The sequence below is a fragment of the Polistes fuscatus genome, unplaced genomic scaffold, assembly GCF_010416935.1.
Source record: "Polistes fuscatus isolate 324 unplaced genomic scaffold, CU_Pfus_HIC Scaffold7, whole genome shotgun sequence".
Classification (NCBI taxonomy): Eukaryota; Metazoa; Arthropoda; class Insecta; order Hymenoptera; family Vespidae; genus Polistes; species Polistes fuscatus.
In genome coordinates this window covers 7591654-7611618 of record NW_025113151.1, presented here as the reverse complement: position 1 = coordinate 7611618, position 19965 = coordinate 7591654, and the positions used below count along the sequence as shown (strand labels likewise).

At 28.0% G+C, this 19965-nt stretch overlaps 4 protein-coding genes and 1 non-coding gene across 32 annotated transcripts in view; 2 read left to right on the top strand and 3 right to left on the bottom strand.

The window, feature by feature from the left end:
- Window positions 1–3789, top strand: part of LOC122524349 (neuroligin-4, Y-linked-like) — a 131107-nt gene extending 127318 nt beyond the window's left edge. For all 13 annotated transcript variants that reach the window (XM_043646546.1, XM_043646545.1, XM_043646547.1 and 10 more), the window contains 3 exons: window positions 1769–2042; window positions 2144–2290; window positions 2407–3789. In XM_043646546.1, the coding sequence (XP_043502481.1) occupies window positions 1769–2042; window positions 2144–2290; window positions 2407–3119 (1134 nt within the window). In that variant the 3' untranslated portion in view covers window positions 3120–3789. The remainder of the gene's footprint in view (window positions 1–1768; window positions 2043–2143; window positions 2291–2406) is intronic.
- Window positions 3790–5873: 2084 nt separating this feature from the next.
- LOC122524291 (la protein homolog) lies at window positions 5874–8337 on the bottom strand. Its single transcript, XM_043646452.1, has 8 exons — window positions 8295–8337; window positions 7852–8009; window positions 7249–7602; window positions 6998–7140; window positions 6828–6912; window positions 6527–6757; window positions 6297–6429; window positions 5874–6061 (listed from the first exon to the last, which is right to left on the bottom strand). Exons 1-8 carry the CDS (start codon window positions 8335–8337, stop codon window positions 5976–5978), a joined length of 1233 nt encoding a protein of 410 aa, XP_043502387.1. The 3' UTR covers window positions 5874–5975.
- Window positions 6143–6239, bottom strand: LOC122524502. Its single transcript, XR_006305561.1, has one exon. It is a non-coding gene; the product is annotated as a small nucleolar RNA U6-53/MBII-28 (small nucleolar RNA).
- Window positions 8338–9137: 800 nt separating the features above from the next.
- LOC122524192 (translationally-controlled tumor protein homolog) lies at window positions 9138–11166 on the top strand. Of its 2 annotated transcripts, XM_043646321.1 has the most exons (5): window positions 9139–9251; window positions 9639–9709; window positions 9799–9986; window positions 10072–10339; window positions 10594–11166. In XM_043646321.1, exons 1-4 carry the CDS (start codon window positions 9224–9226, stop codon window positions 10301–10303), a joined length of 519 nt encoding a protein of 172 aa, XP_043502256.1. In that variant the 5' UTR covers window positions 9139–9223; the 3' UTR covers window positions 10304–10339; window positions 10594–11166. The 2 variants fall into 2 exon arrangements, with proteins under 2 accessions (XP_043502257.1, XP_043502256.1); XM_043646322.1 differs by lacking the exon at window positions 10594–11166 and having other exon boundaries at window positions 9138–9251; window positions 10072–10334.
- A 7042-nt stretch (window positions 11167–18208) lies between these two features.
- The window catches only part of LOC122524188 (retinoic acid receptor RXR), a 41664-nt gene continuing 39907 nt past the window's right edge, over window positions 18209–19965 (bottom strand). For 13 of the 15 annotated variants that reach the window (XM_043646316.1, XM_043646315.1, XM_043646308.1 and 10 more), the window contains 3 exons: window positions 19640–19946; window positions 18973–19298; window positions 18209–18671 (listed from right to left, as the gene is read on the bottom strand). In XM_043646316.1, the coding sequence (XP_043502251.1) occupies window positions 18398–18671; window positions 18973–19298; window positions 19640–19946 (907 nt within the window). In that variant the 3' untranslated portion in view covers window positions 18209–18397. The remainder of the gene's footprint in view (window positions 18672–18972; window positions 19299–19639; window positions 19947–19965) is intronic. The other 2 variants (XM_043646303.1, XM_043646305.1) reach the window with 2 other exon arrangements.

Sequence of the window (19965 nt, the reverse complement as noted above, 5' to 3'; positions counted from 1 at the left end):
TAAATAATTCGTTTCATTTCCCATGATAGAATTCTCTTATTTCTTTCATTCTTTCATTATCTATCTGTCTCTTTCTCCCTTTTGAGGATTGAATTCCGTACGATTTCGTCGAATCGATCGTTCTACTTCTAACACCAGGGTCATATATAAAACGGGGTAGGAAATTTAATCAACTTCCAAGTGAGCCACAAACGAAGGATGATAGTTCGTTTCATAACTTTGTACAAGCTGTGTAATAGTATATGTATATATATATATATATATATATATATATGTTTGTATGTGTATGTACCTAGCACCATCTCCCTCTCTCTCTCTCACTCTTTCTCTCTCTCTTTACCGAGAGAAAATTATTACGAAAATTCGAACTCCCCCTTTGACTTCGCTCGAGTCAAACCGAAACTCGAAGCTAGGGGTTCGTATTACCTTTGGAAAATTTAAACGAAGGTTAGGCAAATTAATAGCTAAGAGAATAAAAAAAGAAGAAAAATCAAGAAAATCAAGAATAAAAAGATAAACGACGACTAACGGATTTTGAAAATATTATCTTCAATTTAAAAAAAAATATTGTTGAATCCAGCAATTGTGCGTAATGCGATGAAAAAAAGATTTGATTCCAAATTAAACGAGTAGAATCTTTGATGCAATTCATTCCACTTGAAAGCACGCGATTCGTTTAAGAAAGATCTTGGAAAATAACGATCACGATACTTAAAGGTTTAATGCATAATAGTATTACTCCGTTTCTACTATCTTTAACTCTTTAGGGAACGACGATTAAACATAGATTAAGAGAGGATGCATCTTAATTGCGAATCCTCCTGTATCCTTCCTTAGTTATTTTCACCAAAGCTATTTTCTTTCATTTCTTTTTCTCTACTTCTTTATATACGACAAAGAAATAAAGATAAAAAGAAAGAGATAGGGAAATATATATATATATATATATTCCTATGTATGTATATATGAGAAAAAAAAGTATCTGTATTGATAATTATGATTGTGGATTTATAAGTCAGAATATTGCAAAATTTGATTAAAATAATTTGTATTAAAAAATAAATTTGTGTTCCATTTATTGATCGAGTCCACTTTCAAAATTACCTGTACGTATATATTCTTTTCTTTTTTCTTTGTATGTATATTCATATATGCAGGTATATTTATTTTTTTTTTTCTAACTTTTTATATAGTCACGTATATTACCCGTATAGCCAACTTATTTACGTGCACTCGGAGATTAACTAGCGAAATGAGTCACCTTTTACCTCTTCGTCGTCGTCTCCTTTTCGTAAGCAAAGAAAAAGACGAAGAGAGAGAAAGAGAAAGAGAGAAGGAGAGGAAGAGGAACGGTACTTTCTCCCATTTTAACACAGAAAGTTTCATTAGCCCGAACTTGGTCGTAACGTTAAAGTCGCTTCACTTCTCATTTATACGGTTAATTATAATGAGCACCCACCCACGTTCTTACGTTGTGTTTACAATCGTAAATACTAGACAGATCGTTGAGAGAAAAATGACTTTAGATTTTAAATAATTCTTTACTCCGATATTATTTTGTTCAAATAAATTCCTCGTTCAATTTTCTCTTTTTTTCTTTTCATTTGTATAAAATATATATATATATATAATTTTTATAGGTAAATAAGAATGGCTAATAATAAATAAAAACATTAAATATATTATTTTTATAAAAATATAAATATTGTTTATGAAGACCCTATGTATATTTTATATATATATTAATTTGTTTATTATTTTATTTCAGCGTTTGGGTAGCGTACGAGGAGAGGATATTCCATATATTTTTGGATTACCATTGGTAGTAGGTGGTACTTTCTTCCCTCGTAATTATTCTCGACAAGATCAGGGTGTCGCCGAAGCCGTCCTCACGTTTTTCACCAACTTCGCTAAAACCGGAAACCCTAACGAGCCACACAAAATTGAATCCGTAGATTATGGTACACCGAAAGAGAAAACACGTTTTCGGGGTCTAACGTGGGAACAATATGAGACTAATACTCAAAAATATTTAACGATAGGTATACAAATTATTTAAAACAAAAAAAAAGAAAAAAAAACAATTTATTCATATATTTTACAATTTATTCATAATGTTCACATATGATCGCTATGATTCTAGCTTTGAAACCTAAGATGAAGAGTCATTATCGAGGTCACAAAATGGCTGTCTGGTTAAATCTGATACCCCAACTTCATCGACCAGGTGACGATGACGTTTCTATGAGACATCATCATTTTCGTGAACGGGAAGAACACTATTATGCGGGTATAATCTATATATATATATTACATTACCAGTATCCCGAAAAAAGAATGACAAAATAATTAATTTACTTTTTAACCCTTTCCTCGAGACAATAACAATTATAATTTATTTAACAGGTCCAGTTAGAGACGAATGGTATACACCACTTCCCTTAACGGGTACAACCAAAACCAGTGGAGCCTCCTCGACAACAGCTTGTAGTACATCAACAGGTGACGAGACAATAGCTGATAATATCACCCCAATTTTAGAAGAATCCGAAGAGGACAATGAATTACTTCAAAGACTAGCCTCTCGTCATTACTACAGTACAACAACAGCATTAGCCATTACAGTTGGTGTTGGATTGATTCTACTAGTCTTAAACATGCTCATATTCGCTGGCATTTATTATCAACGTGATCGCGACAAAAAAAGAGCTGCTATGGATTGTACACCGAATGGACAAGAATCTTTACCGATGACCACGAGACCTGTCGCAGTTAAGGCTACAGAAAATACGAATAGACCTAGTCAAGAACCACCCCCATCTTACACGACATTAGCCAGAAGTCCTTCTCTTCAAGAACACCAACAACAGCAGCAGCAACAGCAACAGCAACAGCAACAGCAGCCTCCTCAAGGCCAACAGCAAACAATAAACGAAGATGGACAAATAAAAGTGGACAATAGAACAGGACAACAAAATGTTGCTGCTGGTAATGCAATCCACAAAGATCCAGTACCACCAAAACCACCAGTTAGAACTACAAGTTCTCTGAGTAGCAGCACACCTGGCAATACCAATACTATAAAAAAACGAGTACAGATACAAGAGATATCTGTATAGCATTAGGGGTTGCCGCCAGAGGGCGGCACCATCAGACCAAAGAGGGTGACTTTCGTCGACTGTGAGGCCACGACCCAGTCTAGATTCTAAATAAAACTAAATCAAACTTATATGTATTAATTCATCATCGGGACAAATAATCGATGATAAAAGACTGGTTTTGCCTTTTCACACAAACACATGGACATCTAATCAATCGTTAATGATTATCTTTAGGAAAAAAGGATCATTTAAAGAAAGATTGTTTTATCTTTCAGATAACTGTGTTCTAAGAGTGTTCTTCTTTCGTTAGGGATAATAAAGGTGCAATGATGAATATTTGTGTATGTATGCATGTATGCAAGTCTGTACGAAAGAGAGAGAGAGAAAGTGTGAGAAATAGTTTTTGAAAATCAGTACCTTCGTCCGCGTACTATGCCATAAAATGTACATTTTACATTGAAGTTTACTTCTAAAAAAAAAAATACAAAATAATAATATGGAACTCAAGTGAAAGATTTGAGTGTTCTAACGTATACACTTGTGTAAGTACTGTCTTACATGTTGCTATATATTTGAATAAAAGAAAAAACAAACTCTTTATAACAGAGTTAAAAAATAATGAAGTATATGCAACGTGAACACACATACAAACACACACAAATGTACTTAACATTCGTTATAAGAAAAACGTAAATAACTTTCCCTGTCTTTACGAATATCGATGCATATACGTCAAAAAAAAATATGGTGAACGTGTATACTTCTACAAAAAAAGAAAAGAAGAAAAAATAAATAAAATAATAAAAATTAAATTAAAAAATGAGTGTTGTGCTCGAAGAAGAAAAGAACGGAATAATGAACAGCTATAAATTATTTTCTTCCGTCGAAATCGTAAAAACTTTATATATATATAATACAGGGTGTCCGAGGTTTTTTCAGCCAAACGGTATCAGCGTATACTATGCACGAAAATAATTAAAAATATGTTACATAAATGTAGGACTCATTTAAGGATACGTCAAATAAAAAAACTTAGCAACGGGATTGTCTTTAAATATTCAATCGATTATTTACACCTTTTCTTATGTTTTATTACTTCGAAATGATTTAGCAAATCCCAATCGATAACAGTTCTCTTAAGTTTCTTCGTTAAAAACTATCGATCGAAATGCTGAAAACCATTTACCGTTTACCCAGTAAAACCTTAGACACCCTGTATATGTATGTATCTATCTCTCTCTCTCTCTATATATATATATATATATACATAGATTTTTTTTCTCCACGACCAACTCACAATAACTCGAATTCTCAAATAAAAAGAGAGCCTGTGTATTTGATAGGAACCTTCGAGAATATTAAAAAATAAAAAATAAAATCGACTGTATTATGTATATATAAATATATATAATATTTAAAAAAAAAAAAAACTCGAAAAAAGAAAATCGTAGTGGCATTTGCAACTTCGAAAGAATCCATATCTCTTTTGAAAAAACATAAATAAATAAAGAAAAAAAAATAAAATAAAATAAATAAAGAAATAAATAAAGACAAATACTACGATTTTATCGTAAGCAAGAAAAGAGACGTGCTCGATCGTTCGAATAAATAGATTAAAAGAAAGAAAAAAAAACATCAGTCAACGACGAGTAAGAATCTAAAAGATTACGTAAGTTCGATTTCTTAAAAAAAAAAGAAAAAAAGAAATAAAAAACAAGAGGGGAGGAAAAAGTAAATACATATTCGTTCGTGTACGATAATAAATCTGAAATAAAAATTCTCGATGAATAAATCACGTCAAAGTAAAAAGAAAAAAATAGAAAATAACTAAATCCTTCATTCGTAAGAGGAATAAATAAAATACACTTCTTCGCTGATAAGAAGCTAATAATGATTTAAGGCCGTAATAATATCGTGTAATTAAAATTACTCTTGTAATTAGCGTAAAACTTACACGAAAAAAAAAAAAAATAAAAACGAAAAAAGAAAGAATCGTCTAATCGTATCGATTTTGATAATTTTCAAACTACGTTATCGCGCAAACATTTTTTTAAGCAAACATTATTCGCAAACGATCCTTCTCATGTTCGTATTACGTAGTCATACTTCAAACGATATTGTTTACGATCGTACGTAAAAAAGAAAAGAAAAAAAATTTATCAAGCACGTAAAATAATATAAAAAGCAAAAAATAAGATAAAAATAAATTAAAAACGATGGTGAAATTTAATTAGCGACTTTAGCTCAAATACAATTTGTAAATTTCACTGTAAAACAATAAACACACTTATTTATAAATACTCCATCAGTACGATATGTATTTCTTAATATATATATATGTATTATTATTATTTGCAAAAGTGATAAAAAAGAAAAGGAAAAAATAAAGAATATTGCGAATAGATTTAAAATTAATAATAATATTAATATGTAATTTAATCTCAGGAACATTATTATAAACTTTATTTTTAACGGTTCTCATCGTGTACGATAAAATACTATTACAGTATCTAATTATTACGATTTTCAATAACCGTATAAAAATAATCATATTTTAAGGTATTGCATATATAATAATACAATAGATCATTTGTTTATTTTCTCTTATCCGGATTTTGTTTATAAATTAATTTTCCTTATTATATAACATATATTATATAACTTTCAGTTATCCGGAAAAAAAGAAAATATAAATCAGAATAATAAAAAAGAATGTCTAGCATTTCTAAATTGTTTAAAGTTTGTCCGTGTGCTTTGTAAATAATTAAATGGTTACAATAGCATGAATTATATTATTATACATGGCAGGTCTAAGACGAAAAACTTTCATCTACCTGTTTTATTTCTTGGATAGTTGGATAATTTAAGAAATAACTACTCATGGGCTGCCGTTTTTAACGGAGGTTGATTCGCTGGAGGGGACATATGCCTTTTTCTTCCTCCCTTATATGTCGAACGACCTAAAATAATATTATTTCCATATCGATATTGATTAATACAAAATCCTCAAAAAAGGAAGCGAGATAATTTTAATTTTTTCAAAATATCAGTACCAAGAGAATGGTTTCAACTCAGCGAAATCCTATGGATTAAATCCTATAGATTTCTCAGTATTAGCATGGCAAGTCATCATGTTATAATTTTATATTCATATATTAACAATATAATTAATTTATATTTAATCAAAATCTTTACCTTTTCTATTGTCCATTCTGCTTTTGTTACGTTGTCTAACATTTACGATATACTTTTTAACTTCGTCCAAATACTTCTGTTCTTCTTCATTCTCCAATACCCGACAAGTAATTTCATTTTCTTCGATCTCAATCTTTTGAATAAAAATAAATATATAAGATTATATGCAACAACTGTAAATTAAACATTTACATTCAATATTGAAATTAAAATAATCAACGATAACTTACTTTGTTATCTGGTAATTGATCCAAAATAGTTTTCGCTGCATTCTCTTCCTGGAAACGAATCCATGCCTCTTTGTCGCCGCATTCATAGTGAACATAAGCAATGGGAACCTCGAACTTTTCAAAATATGTTCTGATTAAATCCCTCCTACATTTTTCTGGCATGTCGGTCAAATGAATAATAGCACCTTTTGGTAAATTAACGCTCTCTAAAACTTTAGCATCCTTCTGTAACTGTAAAAGATACATTATTAATTACTCTCCGATACTTTAATATTTAAATATTTGTTATGCATGTACTTACGGATTCATTTTTCTTCTCTCTCATTTCTTGATAATGTTGCCTTCTCCCTTCATGTTCATTTGCACGTTCAACGGTATAATCCGCCCTAACGATTGAAAAAATAAAGAAAGAAATTATTTTAAACTTGAAATGATTGTGTATAATTAATACTACATTGTGGTTAAACTTACGCCCATTTTCTAATCAATTCCACGTCATTATATTTAACAGATTTTCTTGCCATAAAAGCTTTAGCATCGTCTAAAGTTTTAAATTGTACAAAAATAGAACCTTTAAAGCATAGCACCTTGTCTTTGTCTTGATATTTTCTCATCTAAAGGATAATAAGTTATAAGTAAGAGATCGTAGTCATTTTTACCATTAATTTTTACATTAATAATAAATGCTATTAAAAAAATATATAATACCTAGAAATACTTACAACAATGTTCTCATAAGGTTCGTATTGATTGAAGTAAGTTTTTAATTTCTGAATATTTGTATCTTTTAATGGAAATCCTTTCATATAAACTGTCTTTGCTTCCTGCGCCTTTCTATATTCTTCGTCATATTTTGGTAGAGGAAATTTAGTTGACCGTCTTATTTTTGTCTTATCTTCTGATACTTCAATTAATTCGCTTGATTCAAGAGCCTTCACTATAACATCACAATTGGTGGTCATAGTGGCTAACATATTGAAATTGAGCATTACCGTCAAGGGTATCCATCCGTTATCTAATTTTATCTGCTCGGAAAGGAATTTGTCTCTTTGCATATTCACATTACCGAAATAGAACTGTAACAAATAAATGATTGTAAATATATTATTCAAACAAAATTTTTCCATGAATCTTAATTAAAGATAATCCATTCTATTGATTTTGAAACAAAGGTCTCAAGGTACAGATAAAGTGAGGAAAAAAAATATCACGTGTTAAACAGCAGTGTTTACACGTGTTACATACAACAAATGTAAAAATATTTTGTCTATTTTATAAAATAAAAATATTGAAATAATTAAAAAAAGAAATTGTTAAATATTTACTTCTATTTGATCCTTGATCTGTTCTAACAATTCAGTTGTTGGTTCCGAGGACTCTTTCGTTTCCTTGGTTTCTTCTACTTTCTTATCTTCTACTTCTTTAGTTTTTTCCTCTTCCTTTTTATCTTCTGGTTGTGTAGCTTCTTTTACTTCTTCTATTTCTTTGATTTTTTCTGTTTCTTTACTTTCTTCTGTTTCAATATTTTCTCCCTTTTTATTAATATCATCATTCAAATTTTCAACCGGCTTGTCCTCCTTAACCTCTTCCTTAACAGATTCAACCTCTTTTTCAATATTATTTTCTTCGTTACTACTAGCCATGATTTTATTTCCAGTATATTTATTTCCAAACGTAATAATAGACTTTTACGTTATTATAATTAAAATTTAATGTAAGTCAATGTTTATTAGAAACAAATAAGAATTAGAGAAACCGACTCACGCACCTGCAATATCCTCTACATTAATAAAAAGCGGAAGTGAATTCATGCATTACTATCCTGCATTATACGTAGTCAGCCATATTCTTCCTTTCGTCTTAAATGTAACTAACTTCCGTTCTTTTCAATTCTCAACGCTCATTGGTCGGACTAGTAATAATCTAGTAATACTTTCAGTGATATAATTCTTTAAAAAGATTAAGAAAAATTCTTTTATAACTAAATTTTGGATAACAAATAAGTAAGGAATAAGTCACAATTTTGAATGACGCATATCTATTATTTTATATACATACATTAATAATGCATCAATATATGCAATCGATAATAATGCAATATATCGATAATTCAAACGTGATTGGCTGTAAAGTTTTAAAGATTGAAAGTTATTGGTTGTGAAAAGAAAGTATAAAATATTTTTGTATTTATAATAAAATAAATAATAATATTAAAAAGCATATACATTATTTTCAATTTCAAGATGACTATAATTTAAAAAAGAATTATTTGCGAGTATATAAATGACAAATGAAAATAAATAATGAATAAAAATTAATAATAAATATTAGTATAATTTTATTGAATACTTTTTATGTATACCGATATTATATGTTTTAACACTTTTATACTTAAACAAAATTTTCGGATAAATATATGTTTTTTTTTTAGATAGATATATATTTATTAGTTATATATATTCTAAATAATAATATTATAATTTAAATTGTCTTATTAGCCGGATGTGAAGAAAATATGAACGCTGATATATGTGTGCATAGATATATATATATATATATACATACACAATTTTAGAAAGTTGGTATATAAGTTGCCACAGTCCATCTATCCGCCCTCTTCACCCTTCCGGTTTGATCCGTGCAGTGGATGTAGCTTGTTTAGTAGTAGCTGCAAAGTAATCTTCCCCATCTATCAATATGAGAATTTATAAAGATATTTTTACCGGTAAGTTCGTTTATTTTGATTGATTATTAATATTATTTATATATATTTTTCCAATCGGATTAATTTTATTTAAGTTTTTAACATACGTTTAAACTGGGTCGGACAATGACAGCTATATGTATCTTATAACGATGTTGTATTTTTTTAATTATTTCGAATACTAAACATTGTTATTGTATTGTTCTGAAGTAGTTTTAATCATTAGTATAAACATTTTTAACATAGTTATGTTCTTATTAATTATAATCGAATGTACACGTTTATAACCTCTATATGTGTACAATGGATCGTTTGATTTAAAAGATCACATCTACATATCTTGGAAGTAGCTTTTCTTTTGTTATTAGAACATTATTGTTTTAAGTAACGAAAATTCTTCTATTCTAGGAGACGAAATGTTCTCCGACACATACAAAATAAAACTAATTGATGATGTCCTTTATGAGGTGTACGGAAAGGTAATTCTCATATGAAACTTAAAATACTTTAATTATAAGTGCATTTATTATTTATTTACATATTTAAATATTCTATTTAATAAATACAGCTGATCACAAGAAAAGCTGGTGATATAGAAATCGCTGGCTTCAATCCGTCTGCCGAAGAAGCAGAAGAATGCACTGATGAAGCAGTCGAATCAGGAGTCGATATAGTTTTGAATCATAGACTTCAAGAAACTTTTGCATTCGCAGACAAAAAATCATACACATTATACTTAAAAGATTATATGAAAAAGTAAGTTACAGATTAAGCATTGTTAATTTTCATTGTTTCTTGTTATTCTGTAAAAATGATTTCTTTTGTACTCTTTCAATATTAGATTAGTAGCTAAATTAGAAGAAAAATCTCCCGATCAAGTTGAGATTTTCAAGACCAATATGAATAAGGTGATGAAAGATATTCTTAGTAGATTCAAAGAGCTACAGTTTTTTACCGGTGAATCTATGGAGATCGACGGTTTAGTTGGTCTTATGGAATATAGAGAGATTGATGGTGAATCCATGCCTGTCATGATGTTTTTTAAGCATGGACTCGATGAAGAAAAATTTTAAACAAATCTTAGATATTCAACAAATTGGAAAAGTTTTGTAAGTTTATTGTATATAACAATATTTATTCTGTTTATATTTATAGATTTTTTCTTGCGTATACATGAATTTTTCCATCCTTACATTTCATGTTTGTATGACGTAGCACTTCATGTTAGAATGAAATTAATGATTGGATTCCCGTTACAACATTGTTTTGTTGCAGCGTCTATTCCAACCATACAATTTATTTTTGAATATATGTTATTTTTTTATTTTGTGTACAAAAATTGATATTAATTTTTCTTTTTCAGATAAACAATAACTAAGACTGCACACAAATTAATAAAAATGAATAAATAAAAAAATATGATATACATAAACTATGAGATTTAGTTACAGATGTGTATTGCAAAATATTACTTCCATGAATAACAATAATTTTCTGCAGTGCAGTTAAATTATTTCATCTATAATGTAAAGTATGTATTCAAAGGAAATATCACCGGATATACATAGTTTACAACGGGAGTATGGATGATGAAAAAAATGACAAAAATGAACTTTTACAACAATTCTTTGAATACTTTAAATAATTGAAATAATTTGTGATAAATTTAAGATCATTTTTTGTTTTTCTTATTTTACTTGGTGCTTCAAGCAGTAATTTTATTTATATATAATATGTATATATATATAGAAAAAAAATAATGCAAACAAAATATGGAAGATGGGGAAAGAATTTGCAGTGATAGTAAAAATCACAGTGCATAGAATAAATGCCTAAAATTATTGTTAATATCAATAATAACATCTACAACCGATAATTTTTCTTTACTCTTACTCGACTTTAATTGTCCATCATGAATAAAAGCGAAACAGAATGATTTCTTTTTCATAATAATTATCTTCAATTATTTTTACTACGAATTTATTTTGAAATTTTCAATTAAAGTGGAAGCGGAAAAATTATGTAATTATTAATTCACATCTTCCCTCGTTCCATATCAATCTAATTTTACTACGTATTTTTATTCTATAAAATATCCTTTGCATTCGAAAGACCCCACATCGTTTCATTCAGCTATTTGGAATGCTAGGAAAATCAGACTTATAACAATAAGATTAAGGTATCCTTTCTCGTAAATAAATAATGTACCTTTTATCCAATTTTAATTTCTAACAAAGATTTGTAACAAATATATAACAAAATATTCAGAGACATTCACTTATTGTTTGTTGACTACATATTGCAATCTAGAATGAAGCATCTAAGAGAGTAAAAGTTTACAAAATTTATTCTTTCTTCTTTATAAAAGAACAACATTTTTGCTGTAGTAACGGTTGATACATATATATTGAAAGTTTTTTTTATAATATTTTTTATACAAAATATAAAGTTTCTTTTACTAACGAAAATAAAATAAATTAAGTTAAAATACTTGTATTGATGAAGAAACATTTTTAGGGTGGTCACTGCATACGTTCATTCTTGAAAAAAAATTTATAATATATATTACCAAAAGCAATATAATGATTGATTGTTATTATTATAAAACAAAATTATAGTACAATTCAAAACGAAATGTTTCATAAACGTCATTTAAAAATATTTAAAAATAATTATATTATTATAAATATTTTTAAATAGCTTACGCATACACATACTTAACATTTAATAAATTTATTAAAAAAATTAACAATCAAAGTAAAAAATGAATAAATGAATGGAGAGAAAGTCGATAGAAAACATTTGCTTCATAAAAATATTTTATTTAGATAAATCAGAATAGACGACTCTATTTCTTGATGTAAGATCATACACAATATTTCTTTGCGCTCAGAGATTGTTAATGATTTTTCATATTGTTTTACAAGTACATTCACAATATCATCACCCTATCGTGTCCCTCGTCTTCTAAATCTTACAATCTCACCCATTTATTTCTTTATTATTTCCAGTTTCATATTACATTACATTTTATATACTCTCATTGTTATTACATACACAGGTCAATATATTACTCTTACTTTTTATTAAACAGTTGCTGTCCCATCTCTTGCCAAACGCATTACATTTTTAATATTTATTTATTTGTATTTTCTTTTTCTTTTTTAAATTATTTTCCCATGCCATTGTCTCTTACTCCCTCGCTTTCTCTCTTTCAAAAAATTATTTTTTATTCACGTTTATAAAAGCGTATCATAGTTTCCAATATTATTTTCTTACAGATAGTTAAACATTTTTAATCTACAACGAATACGTATGCAATTAGTTAATTTATTTTACCGATCAAGATTTATTTATTTTATTTTAATGTTTTATTTTATTTTTTTAAGCTTTTTAGTGATGTGGATAATGGGCTAGGAGAATTATTGCACAAACAAATACATATATAGTATATATCAAAGTAGAGGAGAAGCATGTGTGTATGTGCATATACATAAATGATGATACTTTAAGTTCTTCGTTCTCTCCTTTTTTTTTTATAATCTTTCATAATATATTACACACGCACACACGCATACACCTTTCGTTGCTGCTAATTATAGAACAAAATACTGAAATTTCGTTATTAAAATTAAAATAATTTGATATTTTTAAAGAATTTTTTTTTGATACGTAAAGTGTATTTGTTACACATATATAAAATGAATAAAAACGAGATATTTTTAAGATAAATAGGCAGGTAATAGTAATAATAGTATAATTATAGTAATAATAATAATAATAATGTTAATAATAATAATAATAATAATAATAATAATAATAATATTAAAATTAAACTGGGTATTGAATTGAACGGTGCAGCAATTTATCACGGGACTGGACACTGATTAATTGGTATCCGTAATTTAATCTAAAGCTGCTTATAATAATCTTTTGCAGGATGGAATGTTATATCAGAGAGCTGCCTACCCGTTTTAGATTATTTTATGGAATTTCAGAGAATATAATTCTTTTTCTTTTTTTTTAATCTTTTTTTATTATTAATTTCTTCGTTTTTTTGGATCATTTTCTAGTATTTTTTTGTTTGAAAAATTTCATCGTTTTTTTTCTTTAATTTTGTAAAAACAAATCTCATCATCCCAACTGTTGCTTTACAGTGTATAATTTACAATAAAATGGCATAGTAAATTAGTTAATACTTAGTTTTTTTCTTTCTTTTGTCGTTTTTTTTTAGATTGTATAGAAAGATTGATTGAGGTCTATCCGACTAATGCAAATACTCCAAAAAATATTAATCATAGTGGCAGTCATATATATACACACATATATATATATACATATATATATATATACGTTAATTTGTCTAAAATTAGCAGTTTTAAGAATATATAAATTATAAAGACATGTCCGCAGAAAGTATATAGAATTTTTCTGGTTTTCTAAATTAGCTTTTTGCAAAGGTACAGCATTCGATAGGACATTTCTTAGTGAGAATCAGATATCTCTATATATTCAGAAAGATTAAACATTGTATTATCATTACTCTTATTTGTACTGATTTACATAGAATGGGCGCGAGGAAAATTTTCAATAACAAGGAAAGAAAATTATTTATCGCAGACATGCTAAGAATAAATTATACTAGATTTTACTCTTGCCACTATATATATTTTTATATATATATATAGATATACAGGATGTCATATAACTGGTGGTATAAGCAAACAGGTAATGATTCTACATGAAAAACTAAATAAAAAATGTATAATAAAATTTGTCGAGTACGTGTGCATTTGATTCAGTTTCAGCTTGATAGATTTTACTATCTTACTCCTGAATATTTTGGAGAGCACATTTTTGTGCTTCTTAATATATTTATAAACATTGTCAATATAATGATATCTTTTATATCGGTTCTTTTTTATGCTTGTCGAACAGAGTTTTAGTTTACAGGGTTGCAAGTTCAGTTAAGTGTATCGAATCACCTGCTCACTTGTATTACTTGTATTATAGGACACCCTGCATATATTAAACTTGGACATAAATTAATTTAGTTTCATCTATAGCCAATACAAATTATTTTTGTTTTAATCATGCAGTATGCGATGAAGTCGTAAGATGCAATCACAAAGATTATAAGTACAAAGAAGAAAATACAAGAAAATACCACTTTGCTACGCATCCCATTCTATTACTCTACTTAGAGAAAGACTTATTTTAAAATAAAATAGCAAGCACGCATAAATGTTATTATTATTATTATTAGTAGTAGTAGTAGTAATAGTAGTATAGTAGATCATTTTTATATATAGTAACAAATATTATTATACCACTTAAAAATATTACCTCACAAAACTTGTTGTCGTAATATTAAATAAAATGGCAACGGTATTACGAGCGTTCTATCACAGCGTAAAATCTCTAAAAATTGGGATGATTAAAATAACAAAAATAAATCTTTCTCCATGTAGAACCATCAATTATTATGTAAAATATATCTAAATACAAATTGTCAGTATTGTACCATTTCTAACTATTTGAAAAAACGTGGCAAAAGCATCAAGATTTACATCAAAGACAATCGTACTCTTTATATCTCCTACGTCGAAGAATAATTCTTGATGGATTCCATTGTTTTTAATTACATATTTTATTAATATAGTTTGTTTGTTTTTTTTTTTTGAAATTTTTTTTTTAATGCGTTCGCTTTCTTAAAATCTCTCTTTCCTTTGTATCTCTTACCTTAATAATGTCGAATCGTGTATATATATTATTTAATGTTAAGTTCATTTTTTGTAGTTAGCTTTAATACTCTACTATCGATCACTACTGAAATTTGTATATCGTTTGCGAAAAAGTTCGGTTTATATTATATTCATATATATTCATATATATTCATGTATATCTATAGATTTTTGTTTTCTTTTTTTTTCTCTCTTTTAACATTTATAGATTTATATGAAACTTCATTCACAGGTAGCATTCGCGCCCACGAACCCTAAGTGATCATCGTATCTTATTTTTTACTTTGAGGAGCTTGAAAAGAGGTTTACGCAAAATGCGTCAATAGTTGGGAGGTAATTCTGGTCAGTGCTTTCAGTTTCAACGAACAAGCAGAATTAACTAACAATTATGAAAAGGAAAGGGTAAAGAATAGTGCGCGACAATCTATTTTTTTTCTTTTTAGATTTAAGATATGAAACTACTAATTGCTCTCATAAATATTATTTTGAAACGTCGATAGCATCGCATTATTATTATTATTATTATATCTCACGGTTTTAATTAAAAGAATCACAGAAATCAGGTAAAAAACAACAATTTCTGTTATCCGTCTTCTATACAGGCTATTACGTATTATTTTTTAAAAACGAATAATACTCATAACTGGCACGGCAGGCATCTGAAATGAACCGTAACTCCAGCTTTGTTTATGAAAAAAATGAAGAATTTAATATTGTGTTTCTTTTTTGATGGTAGGCATAACATTAAAAACTCTCATATCAAGTAGATAACAATAACCAACAACTAACAATCGTAGGCATTCACGCAAAAATAGAAATATGTTTAATAATATATAATAATATTATTATAATTTATATTATCGAAGTGTGTGTAAGTATGATCCTTTGCCTATGAATACTAGAGTACTAGAGTTAAATAGTGTCAATGACTAGAGCTGAAAGATTTCCAAATGTATTATTTTCTATATAATAGTAATAATATATATATAACTTTAAAAAGAAATTATTTAATATATTAATTAAATACTATTATATTCAAATTTTTAATTAAAACCGTTTGAGCATATACGAGTTCGAAAGAAGGGACACTATTTACTTGATATACTCTAATCATTTTTTCGAAACGATCAACATTTCCCAATAATATTCAATTGTCCAATTTATCTTCCTCAAATAATTAAGATAATGATTAAATCATTTTTAACATTAATTTATTTCTAAGATCATTTAATTCGCCTGAATTCTCAAAGTCCTTCAGCTCAAATCATATCTCACAGAGTTCTGTTAAATCGCTAACAACGAGAGTAAGGGTTTTGCCTTAGTTACGTTCTACAGTATAATTTCTACATTTCCAGGTTGAAAGAATAAATCGGTTATTTGACAAGGGGTGTCCTCGCAAAGATATTCAAAGCTTATAAACTTTTGAATTATATCATTTCGTGTATTGCCGATTAAAAAGATTTGATACATTAAAAAAAATCTTATTGTAATTGATTAAACAATAAGATTTTTTTTTTGTTCTCTACCCTTGTAAATATAGTTTTTTTTTCTTCTTTTTCTTTTACATCGGACACAGAAGACAGAGTTACACTGAGAAAACATGGTTTTGTTCTTATTATTTTTTTTTTTGTCGTTTTTGTTCTTTCTCCTTTTTTTTTGTAATTGTTGTTGTTGTCCATATCATTATCATCATGCCATTTACGAGTTAGAAATTTTTCAATAAAATAAATCTATCGACTTAATAATCATCATCTTATCGAAGAATCCCTAAACCCTTGAAAACGGATACTCATTTGTCATAGTTTTATTTTATTTTTTTTGTTTTTTTTTTGTTTATTTTCATTTAACATTTCGCTTACGGACGACGAGGACAACGTCGGCGACGTACGCGGTTAATAGAATAAAATTAAAATTATAAAAAAAAAAAAAAAATAAAAAAGGAAAAGAAAAAAAACGAATCTACATTACAATCAATAATTTCTTTTTTATAATAATTGATAAATTTGATTTTTTTTTTGTTTCTCTATACCCTAAAGTACAAAACAATAAATTATAATCTACGCGCGCGCGCGTAGAAGGACACCTGTGTTTTTAGCTGTGTGTTTGTTTACATTTAAATACATTTATGCAATATTATAGTTCTCTCATAAAAAAAAAAAAAAATTATAAACGATTCGAATCGAGGCCGAGTTGGAATGTACTAATATTCATATTTAGTGATACACACATGTAAACTGCATCCATAAATAACATATGTAAAAATGAGGAGACTCACGTACGTGGTTTTCGTTAAAAAACAAATTATCAAAACTAAATTAATTTCGATATAAGTAAATTCTCAAATATATAAATGATTATTATATAAATGATTAAGAATTAAAATACGTTCTATCGACAAAATAGAAACACGATTAAAATATAATATAATTATAAAAATAATTATAATATTAATTATAATACTAATAATATTAATAATAATAATAATAATAATAATAATAATAATAATAATATTAATAATAATAATAATAACAACAAATAGGCAGTAAAAAGATAGTGATGCAGTTACATACTTTGTATTATACGACGCGAAGAATTTGTAATCGGTGTTTGTACTTCATAATAATAATAATAACAATTAAAAAAAAAGGAAGTGTGTTGACAATCTCATAGTAATAACAATATTATAAAAGAGAAGTCAATTTATAAAAAAAGAAAAAAATTATCTAGGCAAACGATGAATACAAAATCACCAAAAATCAATGTCTACCTTGTCGTATATTTGTTCCGACATGCTCTCGATACGAATCGGATTGAAATAAACAAATAAAAAAAAACAAAAGAAAATCTTCATCGATCCTTCGACGACGTAAAATTAATTTGCAATTTATTATTTATTTAAAAAGGGTTCTCTCTAAACGAAGGTATATAAATAATACAAAAAAAGATTACGAGAGAAATAAAAAGAAAGAAAGAAATAAATTATCTAAGTAATATTTCACTTTCGCTCATTTATCATAAATATATGTAAGATTTTTCAATAATTTTTTTGTATGGAAAGAAAAGAAGAGAGTTTAAAAAACGAAATAATAATAATAAGAAGAAAAAGAAGAAGAAAAAATAAAAAAACGTAAATTCTCTATTTTAATATTCTTCAATGTTGTTGTTTTAATTGTTGTTGCAATTGTTGCAATTGTTGTAGTATGGTGTTAACGTATAGCTCTGTTTTCTTTCTAATTTGTTTTCCTTTCTTTTATTTTGTTAAATTCCATAGTTAATCATCTTTCTATCAAGCGTTATCTCCTTCTTTAATTTCTCTCTTTCTCTCTCTCTCTTCCTATCTTTCTTTTCATCTTTTCTTTTCTTATCTTTTTCACCTTTCGTTTAGAGATCGGTGTGCCCCAAAATGCGGCACACCCTTTGCTCCTAAGAATCCGAAGATGCCTCCAGCAGCTCCATTATGAATTCGTCGATTGGAACATCACCGATCAGCTTGTAGAAGAAGAGATGTTCGAGACATTTGAGGCCGATCGAACGAATGGACGGTAAGCGAAGTAATAACTTAGCGAATCTTCCTGAATCGTTCGGACAAGATACACGTGTATATTCTTCTAATGCTGCGTAAATCTTCTCACGTAGAAGACTGACCTCTTGCATGGATTTTAAACCTCGTACATCAGGATTGAACAGGATTATTGATCTATTGGAATATTAGAAAGAAAAAAAAAAGAGTAAAGAAAAAAAGAAATATTAGAAAAATCTTAAAAGTAATATAAATTAGGGGAAATACAAATTGTGCTTTTTTTATGATAGTGTGTGTTATAAAAAGGTTGAGCGTATAATATAATATATAATACAATAATAATATAATAATATTAATAATAAAGTACACTATATGAAATAAATTGGAATATATTAATAAAATTATAATCTAATAATATTTTCTATAGTTTTTTTTTTGTTTGTTTTTCTATATAGATTGGGATTGAAGAGTGACTGACCTGAGACAACCTAATTCAGTTTTGTCCATCTTCATATCTCGCATCTTGGTTACAAGTTCGGATAGGACGTGATCAAATATCGTGCCTACGCCAGCCTGTTGCGCCGAACTACGGTAGACGGTAATACCAGTTGCCAAAACAATACCATCCTTGATACCAATAGAACGATGAGAAAAGGATGCTATCAGCAACTCGTTCCAGCCACCCCTTAGTAATAGCACTTGATCCTCCAACGGTAACGAGGTAAAATGTGGGATGTGTTTAGCCCATGTCACCAGCTGGAACAGCTGATTTTTCGTAGCGTTGCGAATGTGCAATATTGCATTCTGTGTATCACACAGGATGGCGGATTAATTTATAGGATGAGCAAGAAAATAGAAGAAAAAAAAATTTTTAACGAAATAATAGCTGATTAGAGAGAGCATGTAAGTATTCATTTAAGTACAAATAAAAGGGAAAGAATAATAAATAAGGAAAAATAAATTTGTAATTGGATTATCAAATTTCGATCTATTGATTTGAAAAAAGAAAGAATAGTTTATAACCGGTCAGAACATATAAATTGTAATAAATGAATAAATCATTAGATTGAAATTTAGGTTTTAAATGTTGAGGAACAGTAGCATAAACGTGGATGAAAATGAAAATGAAATTGAAATAACTTTACCTCGTAATTTCCATCATGCTCGACCTTGCAGTCAACTCTCTTCTCAGCTTCTAAAATACGTTCGATCGGCATATCAGCATGAAGACTGCTTGTACTCTCAACCTCGCTTTGATCTCGTTCCTTGGTACGTTGTCGTTCCTCTTGTACAGCTTCTCGTTTCATTCCCATGGCCAAACATTTTTGATATCGACAATATTGGCAACGATTTCTCTGTCTTTTGTCGATTATGCAAGATTTTTCTTCGCGGCACGCGTACGAGAGATCCTTGCGAACGGTCCTTTTGAAGAATCCCTTGCATCCCTCGCAGCTGAAAATTTATTGTTATT